Source organism: Bombus fervidus, chromosome 4, assembly GCF_041682495.2.
Source record: "Bombus fervidus isolate BK054 chromosome 4, iyBomFerv1, whole genome shotgun sequence".
Taxonomy (NCBI): Eukaryota; Metazoa; Arthropoda; class Insecta; order Hymenoptera; family Apidae; genus Bombus; species Bombus fervidus.
Window position 1 is genome coordinate 4,108,706 of NC_091520.1, and position 10,601 is coordinate 4,119,306.

Consider the following 10,601-nt stretch of genomic DNA (forward strand, 5'->3'; position numbering starts at 1 on the left):
CTTACATCGAACAGTATCGAAGAGAAGAAAGAAAGGAGTAGGGAATCATCATCGTGCGTTAAATAGAGTGTCAATAAAATGTTTGTTACTTAAGTATTGCTGTACGTATTGTCAAGGACAAATTACATCGTTACATAAATATATAAACAAAGGAGCATGTGTTTTGAAAATATTTTAACAGTTTATCTAATTAAGCTAAAATTTGACCATTCGTTTTTTTTATCGGTGATTATGATATCATTTAGGTTTTCCTTATAACTTGTTCCAACTCGTTGTACTCGATTATTCCAATCAATTAAAATATTCAAATATCATACAACATCAGAGAATTGACATTGGAGCTGATTGAATAAAATTATGCAATTTATAATACACATGTTTATGTAGTTTGCCATATACATCGATATGTGTTTATAATATTTTTCAAATATTCATTATTACTTTCGTTCGCCACTCGTTATTACGTTATCTGTTCCAATATACGCTAATTGCTCGAGCAAAGCTGAAACCTAAGCAAAGAAGAAAAAGGAAAACGTTGGAAAATTATTGAGAATCTTGTCACGCGTCTTCCTATTTATTTATGTAATCAGTCAGTGAACAGTGTAGGAACACGTGTGCATCTCATATTGTTGCGTTCTGTCCACCTGGTACACTGACATCACATTCAGGAGCCGAAGGTTCGATGACCTTAACAACCGACGAGTTCTCACTCGCAGAAAGCTACTTTTGTCGTTCTCTTTTCAACCGCCTACCATAGACGCATGTACCGCTTCGTTGCAGCTTACGTAAAACGTTCGTTCGATATTTTTAGCTTTATAGGAGAAACCGACGTCTTGTTCCGTATTTCCAAAATACAAATAGGAAACGAGCGTAACTTCTCCATAATAAAGCCTCTCCTTGCTAGCAAATAGTTACGTTGCCCAAGCAAATTTGACGAATGAAATAGAAAATGCGGTTCCGTAGATATGAGACATCGCGTGTATTAATTTTAAGGCTCACGAAAGTATTCCGTGAAAGTAACTGAATATCCCAATATCCAAATACCCTGATATCCAAACGCTCTGTTATTCGAACGTAACATTTCCCAGTAATGGATGCCTTTTTCCGTGCCAGATATGTACAAATTTTTGCGAATGTTCATGCATAGAGCGTACTCTTTCCTTCGTTCGATCGAGCGAATTCGAATTGTGAGAATTTAGAATGAAATTAATAGCGTTCTATTCAAATATCGAGAGGAAATACGACGATGTCGTTGAAAAACTGGAAACTGGCGTAAGTGCGACAGAATTAACAGAAACGCGTGATGTTGAAAAATAGAAGCACGATATTGAAAAATAGAAGCACGATATTGAAAAATATTTAGGGCACGTAGATATCCCAGACACTGGTAACCGTAGAAAAACCTTAAATATAGCGACGCGACGAAACGGTTTCATCGCGATAAACGCGACAATAATGACGATTTTATGTGAACGCAGGAGACAGCAAACGAAAGTGGTGACGAAGAGGTGCTCTCTCATGCCGAAGCATTCGTGGCATTCAAAAAAGAGCTTCGATGGTTCGAAGTACAAAGTGAATGTAACTCTACGCAGTTACACCTACGTTAAAAGAATCATGTGACTTTGCAGCCACGGGGATACGGGACCCATAAATATTTCAAGAGTCTGTCAATTGATCTTGATCTGTATTCGAATCAATGAGATTTCGCATAGGAAAAGTGATTGTTCTATTATTCAAACAGTTTCCCTTCCCTGTTAGATCGGACAAGGCAAGCTCTACTGTATAGACTTCACTTCTATTACAATAATAGTCTACTTTTTGGCACAGCGAATTAGTTTCCTTAGTATACAATTTCTTATCTTAGGTATAGTTATTCTATCTTTATAGCATAGGCAAATATACTCTTTCGATGAATATACCCGTATTGTGTGTTATATCTCAGTTTAAAATGAGGTTGAACAGAAAGTTCGTTTCTTTTTTCGTAGCAAAATGGATCGGAGTTTAAACAAAAACTATTAGCCTCGATTTAATTGGTCCAACCTTAATCGTTGATTAATTAACAGACAACAACCGGCCAGAGCGTAAAACAAACATTTTTGGAAGTACTTGTTTCTTGTTGACCTGGCTCACTAACGCAGCGCAATATCACACGTGTCAATCGTCATACGATAAAAGTTGGTGCAACTTGAATAGCTAGTTGTACCCCATCTACCATATTCTTCCTATCTTACACGCTCAGGCTATCACTTATTCCGCTCGTTGCGAAACTACCTCAACAATGAGAACTTGTCTTCTTTGGAAGACTGGAAAAACGGAGTGGAACGTTTCTTTTTCTCGGAAGACCAAGCAATTCTACGCCGATGGAATAACGAAGCTATCGCGAAGGTGGCGAAAAGTCATCGAAAGGAATGGCGCATACATCGATTGAAAACGATACACGTAAAGGGGAAGGCACGTCCTTCGGTTTGACCGTAAAAACGAAACGAACTTTCCGTTCAAATTGATTGAAGTTACAAGATATTTATATTATTTATACATAAGCATACAGAGTGGATTCTGCACGTGAAAACAATGAAAAATAATTCATACGAACGTATGACCATGTTTGACCTTGTTTGCCAATTATTAGCCAGTTTGATGTCGAAATAATTCTCTATCGAGAGATAGAAATGGTTGAACTAATTTCACCCATCTATTTACCGAAAGAACTCAATATTTGACGTTGAATTCCTTGTATTTGAATTCTGTAAACTTCTCTTCTCTATTTTTTTTGTCTTTTTTTTTTGGTTCCCAAATACTACAGGACACCTTGTATATTTCGTACAGTAGATCACCCATTACATTAATAAATCTTAAAATACCGATTCGACCATATTTAATACTTATTACATGTTTAAAACGGCTATTCATGATGTATACTAATTTTTTGTCGAATGCACGTTTGCAAATAAATATTCTAATTTCTATGCACATTTTCAGCTTAGTTTCGAGTTTGATCAATATAGTGATAACAATCATATCTCACTGCATCGTGTTTTATGACTTTCATGAAAATGAATTTAGAATGACAGGTTAAGGAGTTGACACTTAAACAATTAATAGATAATGATAAATATAGTTAGTTGCTAACTGCATAGTATAGAGATCAGTACTCTTATAATACTAATACAGAAATATTATATATAAATGAGGTTAGACATGGATATCCATAACGTCTCTAATAAACGATTTAAAATATAACGATATATAATCAATTGATTTGCGTAAAAGATGTAATAATATTTTTGTATCTCGTATCGAAAGCAAATAATTAACGAATAAGAATTTTTATTTGGTATGCATGCTCTTTGAAGAGCGTAAATAAACTTCATGAATTTTTCCAGAAAAAATATGAATATATGTTTGTGTATTATATAATTGAGGTTAGCAACAAATATCCACAATATTCACAATAAACGGTCCAATCTATATAATTAATCTACTATATATTATATTAATCTTATGTATTATACTATATTAATCTATATAATTAATTTGTTCAGGCAAAAACATAAAATCTTTGTATCTTGCGTGCAAAGTAAATAATTACGTAGTCATTAAAAGAGTCTGATTCGCACGTTATAAGTAAACATTTTCTGAAAAGAACGTAAATAAGGTTCAAAAGTTCTTCCAGAAAAAATATGAATATATATGTGTGTATTATACAATTGAGGTTAGCAACGAATATTCACAATGAACGGTCCAGTCTATAACAATAATTAATTTGTTCAGGCAAAAACATAAAATCTTTGTATCTTGCGTGCAAAGTAAATAATTACGTAGCTATTAAAAGAGTCTGATTTGTACGTTATACGTAAACGTTTTCTGAAAAGAACGTAAATAAGGTTCAAAAGTTCTTCCAGAAAAAATATGAATATATATGTGTGTGTTATACAATTGAGGTTAGCAACGAATATCCACAATATTCACAATGAACGGTCCAATCTATAACAATAATTAATTTGTTCAGGCAAAAACATAAAATCTTTGTATCTTGCGTGCAAAGTAAATAATTACGTAGTCATTAAAAGAGTCTGATTTGTACGTTATAAGTAAACATTTTCTGAAAAGAACGTAAATAAGGTTCAAAAGTTCTTCCAGAAAAGATATGAATATATATGTGTGTGTTATACAATTGAGGTTAGCAACGAATATCCACAATATTCACAATGAACGGTCCAGTCTATAACAATAATTAATTTGTTCAGGCAAAAACATAAAATCTTTGTATCTTGCGTGCAAAGTAAATAATTACGTAGCCATTAAAAGAGTCTGATTCGCACGTTATAAGTAAACGTTTTCTGAAAAGAACGTAAATAAGGTTCAAAAGTTCTTCCAGAAAAAATATGTATATATATGTATGTATTATACAATTGAGGTTAGCAACGAATATCCACAATATTCACAATGAACGGTCCAGTCTATAACAGTAATTAATTTGTTCAGGCAAAAACATAAAATCTTTGTATCTTGCGTGCAAAGTAAATAATTACGTAGTCATTAAAAGAGTCTGATTCGCACGTTATAAGTAAACGTTTTCTGAAAAGAACGTAAATAAGGTTCAAAAGTTCTTCCAGAAAAAATATGAATATATATGTGTGTTATACAATTGAGGTTAGCAACGAATATCCACAATATTCACAATGAACGGTCCAATCTATAACAATAATTAATTTGTTCAGGCAAAAACATAAAATCTTTGTATCCTGCGTGAAAAGTAAATAATCAGTAAAAGAATCTGATTTGTACGTTATACGTAAACGTTTTCTAAAAAATGTAAATAAGCTTTATGAATTCTTCCAAAAAATATACCAACGTGTATAACGCGAAGAAAATGTTTACTTGGAAACATAAAGGAGATTGAATAAAACATCCTCAATCGAGAGGGGAGATAACCAGAAACATCTCTCGTAACAATTTATAAATTGATATTCAACTCTTACGTAGTAGAATGCGAGAGTATGTAGAACGTTATCCCTAATCGGCATGTAAAACCTGTATCCTCTTAGGCCTTGTAGCGAAACACGCGAAAGAGGTTGATTGTAGGTATCGATCTTTAAACGAAGAATCTATGTTTATGACCACGCAGACATGCGCCCTAGTCTCGACCTAAATAATCATGCACGCAACGTTCCAGGAACGTAAACAAACACATGCAGCTACCGTAATATAAGACGGCTGTATCGATGGCGTTATCGAAACACGTAATCATTACAAAAATACGTTTCTTTTGTAGATAACGCCATGCAACACCCCGGCCACACCACCAAATTTCCCTGACGCGCTGTTGGCGTTCTCCAAAATGTCCGCAGGCGACAAAACTCCATCAGGTGAGGTTTGCTTTACGTTCTTTATTTACTTACATTTATTATACATATATATTATTTATATTTATTTATTTATACTATTTATATTTATTTTACATTGGACATGGTGTCACCGAACCGTTGGTACAAGCTGAAAGAATGGAAAATCTATATTAAAAAATAAGTCGGAAATGTGAGGTGACACTGTTTCGTACGGAGCTTCACTTTCGAAAAAATCGAATTTGAAAATCAAGTATGCTTGAATATGGCTAATACCGGACTAGACGGAAATAAATAATCAATAGCAGGACATCTTAGATGCGAAATTAAGTCGAAAATGTAGAATAAATTTTTCTTGTAAGACTCTTTGCTCCTGAGAAAAATAAAAAGATCATAGACGTGTACTAAATTATAGACCAGTTCTTAACTAAGCATGTTAATGTCCCTATTTTCTTGAAAATGGAGGAAACAATTATAGGAAACAATTTCGTTGCATGTTTCTCGCTTATTTTTGCATTTAGAACAATCTCCTACCGATTATTTACTTATATCCAGTCGATAATTAACTAATTAATTGTCAAGTGACAAACCTGCCGCGCTTACGACCATATGCTAGTCAGCATTAGTCTTACTACTTTGGACTACGGGAGAAAAGTATATGATGTTTCATTTGTACATAAAGCATATGGCCTAATGACCTGTCCTGACATTATAGAGAAATTTAAACTTAATGTTCTATCGAAAAACTTACGTCATCCTGAGCTATTGCGAGTTGAACGTCGTCGTACATTGTACGGTTATTTTAGCCGCCTCAACCTTATGATACTACATGCCAATAGTGCATATACATCCAGTGATCTTTATTCTGCAACCATCTCGCTTGCTTAAATTCCAACGATCTCCTATATCGCTATAAATCTTGTCTGTCTCCTTGTTTTTGTTCTTATTCTGTTAGTTGGCAATTCTTGACACCATGTTCTATTTAAAAATACTTAGCTATTTTTTGTTAATCGTACATTAGCCAGAACCGATCCTAGCTATTAAGTACATAATAACTATAATTATTAATTGATTACTCACTTACTTGCGCATCTTTCCTCTTTTGTATTGCTAGTGAGTTTTCCTGTCACACAGACACACACTCACGCACACACACGCACACACACACGATATAATAAATAGAATAAAACAAAATAAATGTTCAAACTCGATTTTCTCGAGAATAAAATCTCGGACAAAAAATGTACACTTTCGATTTGTTTCTTCATGTAAATTCGCTTTCTTTCGGCTTGTACCATCAATTCTGCAACACCCTGTATATTTATTTTATTTACAGGATATCTCAGCTAAATGAGATCGTCTATATATTTACGACTGTATAAAGAAACTTCTCAGGACAATGTTAAGCTACCTCAAGGGACATATGTAACGATGGAAAGAATTTTTCTCTAGTTTACTTCTTTAGGAGATTTCAATGTATATACATTTTTACATTCTTATGTACATGCTGTGTATTTTTTTTACACCAGTTGACGTGATTTTTCAGTCTCTGTACAAAAGTATCGAAAATAGTATATCGGGAAATGCGCAGTTTAAAAGACGTTTCGATTTTAATTCCGTTAAAATGTACTGTATGAAAGACCAGGAAAACATAGACAGAAGAACGTTCGCGTCTTTCCATGTCTCTCATACGCCGAGCTTTACAAAAATTCAAGTTACTATATTTTTCGAAGTAAGCATTTTCAGGCACGTGAACCTTTAATACTTTTGTATAGAGAATAAAAAATCACATCCGCCGCTGTAAAAAACATATATAGAGATGTATATAAAAATATACCGCTACGCTTGAGATCTCGTGGAGAAACGACCTCGAGAAAAAATTATTTCCACCATTACACGTGCCCCTTGAAACAGTTTAACTTGGTTTTATTTATTTTATTTTCTGTTAATCTAACTTAGCTTTTTCATACAATCGTAAATAAGACAGATATTTAACTGAGACAACCTGTATTGTTTATTTTTTCTTTCTTTTTTACGATGTATTTATACCTAATAAATAAATTTGTCATATGGAAAAATTGTTCAGATATTTGTAATTTCCCGTTGTATGCGTCTCTTCAGTGATATAATATTTCGTATGGTAATCTTTAGAAGTAAAATGACGTTATTAAATAGAATGCGGGTTTTTATGCAAATTCATAGTTTTATCAAGCTGATTAAAAAAGTGAAACCTAAACAAAAATTTGTCTCACCTACTAAATATTGCAACGTGTGCTTTGCTTTGTATATCTGATGCATTTTTTCATATTACGCGCATTCTATAAATTTTTCTTTAATAAGCTATTAAGATACAGTTGTGTACAGAAATTTTCAGTAAACTTTAAACTTTTCGCTTCACACCCCAAAAGTGATATCGTACGGAATTTTAACCGATATTACGTAACAATATGTTGCACAATAATGTTTATTTGTCACGTTGCTTCCTTGTATTTCCCATGCCCGTCTATACAATTATTATTAGTTACAATTCGTTTTGATATTAATTTTAGCTATCTGTTTATATTGCAAAACCGTGCAACATTTTAAACGGTTGGTCCGCAAACACAACACGAAAATGCATTGCCATTTTTCTCTGAATCACGTTTTATGTTTGCTATGTTATTTTCCTTCCGGCGCGGGAATAGTTTTCAACTGCATTGCGCATACTAATCAATTTATATGGATGGAAGGGTACATTCCTATACATTGTAAGTCTTGGACGTTATTTCGTAACTGCGCTCTTATGATCCTTCGTGTCTAGCTTAAAATTGTATAAATTATCACGCGATTACGATTTCCAAGAATTTTATTATCTATCGACCTTTTTTTAGCTCTTTGTTTATGCAGAGAAATATTTATACGACTAAGATACCAAACAATACGTTTTATTTAATTGATGTTGCATTAACGCGACATTTCATTTATCATTTTTTTCAACCAATTTATATCATTGAATTTTTCTTTCGAACGCTAAACAACGTACACTTCGCTTATCTTCCAGCCAATCTACGTTAGAGGAATCTTACTTTTCTAATTCCGTTTTACTGTTGCGAAAAAGGAATTCCAAATATTCCTCTCTTCCGATATCTTTCTCGTCACTGTTTCTTTTCCTGTCCAGATCTTTTCATTCCGTTGACTCATTCTTAAAGATTCATTCTGTAAAGTTCGGAGCTACTTGAATATCTACAGCAGCGTAATAAATTACTTTTCCTTTTTTCCAGATCACAGAAATTCTCTTCGCGTATTATCTGATTTATGTAGCGAGCTTCCACGCAAAGTATTTTACGCTGCGTTTACGTAACTTTTATGCGTTATTTCGTTACTCGATCTTTAACGAGCTAAGGTAACACCTAAATATCTGTATATTAATTAGAAAATATTAAAATCTGTGTCAATGTATATGTTATATCTAATAACGCAACGTACAAAAATATATAATTAATATGATCCAAAGTATCTAGAAACTTTCGAAGGAACGTTAACGTTGACACTGCTAATTCTGATTTAGCATGCCATTATGTAACAAGTTTAATACGCTTATGAAATGTGGCGATTTTCTACGATGACAATTTATGTCCTACAGAATCTTAGATGGTATTAAACTTAAGCACTTGAAACTTGTCAATGTTATGCAATTGTAAGAAACATTTTATTCAGTTCCGTAAAAAATATATACCGCGGCGAGAGATAAAAGTATTTGTACAGTCGATTTATTGCAGAAATAGAAAGAGATGTTATTGACTTTATGGGAGCAATCGATGTGCACGTTATATTTTGCACCAATGTTTCGTAGACGTTGCGGTCTACTTCTTCGTGAAAGAACATGTTATTGTACCTTACGTATCCACGGTCACTCGCAGTAATAAATATGCAGGAGCAAAAGTTAATCCATAAACGCCACGTAATATCGAGAAACGTCTTTGTTAAATTACGCTTTCATAAATTGGAATTAGAAACACAAATGGCGTGAACCATCGGGAGGTCACAGCTTTTTCTTTACCATCAGGCGGCGTGATCCACCGGTGGCCCACGCCGTCAGATAGGAGTGCAGATTGTGGCTCACGCCAGGTTCAACGTGTTAATGACAATACAGATATCAATTAATAGCATCGTATCTTGCTCCGACAAAATGTTACAATCGCGTGTGAATTTTATCTCATTATCTTTTTGTATTTTTGTATATTTTTCTACTTATTATTTCTTTGCATTTTTCTATTTATCACTTTCTTGTATATTTACCCCCTTCATCTTTTCATTTAAATTGTACGAATACCTTGCTTCCTCGCTGTACGTTTACTACAGCACATATTACAATTTACATAAAGTAATTTATTATAAAGTAATTAAGAAATTTGCAAATCTGTAACATAATCTGGATAACATAAATTAAACTTGTTTGTTCCAGTCACGGAGATCGCATGCTTTTCGTGCTTCATCCTTTTCGTAAAAACACAGTATTATTATTTTCTATGACTAGATTATTTATTTTGAAAATAATTTGTTTAAGGGCTCGTAAAAATTATTCCATGCGCTAATAATTAACAGCAGCAATTTATCAGGATACAATAAATTATTGTCTGTTTGGAAACAATCGATTCACGGAACTTCGCTGACTGAGGGTTTTTTTACTCCAAGTCCATCAAGTTCACAAATATCTTTATCGCCTTTCTTTAATCCACTAAGGGCCAAGTAGTAAAATAGCGAACAAAAGTTGCGGAAACGCGTAACGTTATCGCAAGGTATAAAGAACATAACTTACGTATTGTTTCAACTTCGTAAAAAAAAAAGAAAAAAACGCATACTTTACAGAAGCCCGCTATGCAAATCAGAAACATTAAAGAAATTTGTATTATTTTCCTCTAAATGTTTCAATCTCTTCGAATTTCATATCATCGAGGAGCTTGGCTAGAAGAAGAGACAATAGCGAAAAAATCTGAAGCAAATTGTTGGAATTTATGTCATAGAATAAATAAAGAGATGAAACCTTTGAACAGGTGCTTATAGGAATCGGAAGATTACAAAAAGTGTAATAGACTTCAATCATGTAAATTGAACAAAAAAGAATGACAGATGATATATTGGATAAACGCAACGGTGGTTCTTAATTGGCCGATGTTCTTTGAATATTTTCATTGCGCGTTCCAGACAGCATTTAATAAGTCAAACTCTCCGTTATTTTTAACGCGAGACATTCTCATAAACAGTGAAGAAAAATTA

At 33.3% G+C, this 10,601-nt stretch overlaps 1 protein-coding gene across 1 annotated transcript in view; it reads left to right on the forward strand.

The window, feature by feature from the left end:
- Nucleotides 1-10,601, forward strand: part of LOC139986243 (UBA-like domain-containing protein 2) — an 89,116-nt gene that overhangs the window by 74,615 nt on the left and 3,900 nt on the right. Inside the window, exon 3 of the mRNA XM_072001438.1 lies at nucleotides 5,276-5,369. Within this exon, the coding sequence (XP_071857539.1) occupies nucleotides 5,276-5,369 (94 nt within the window). The remainder of the gene's footprint in view (nucleotides 1-5,275; nucleotides 5,370-10,601) is intronic.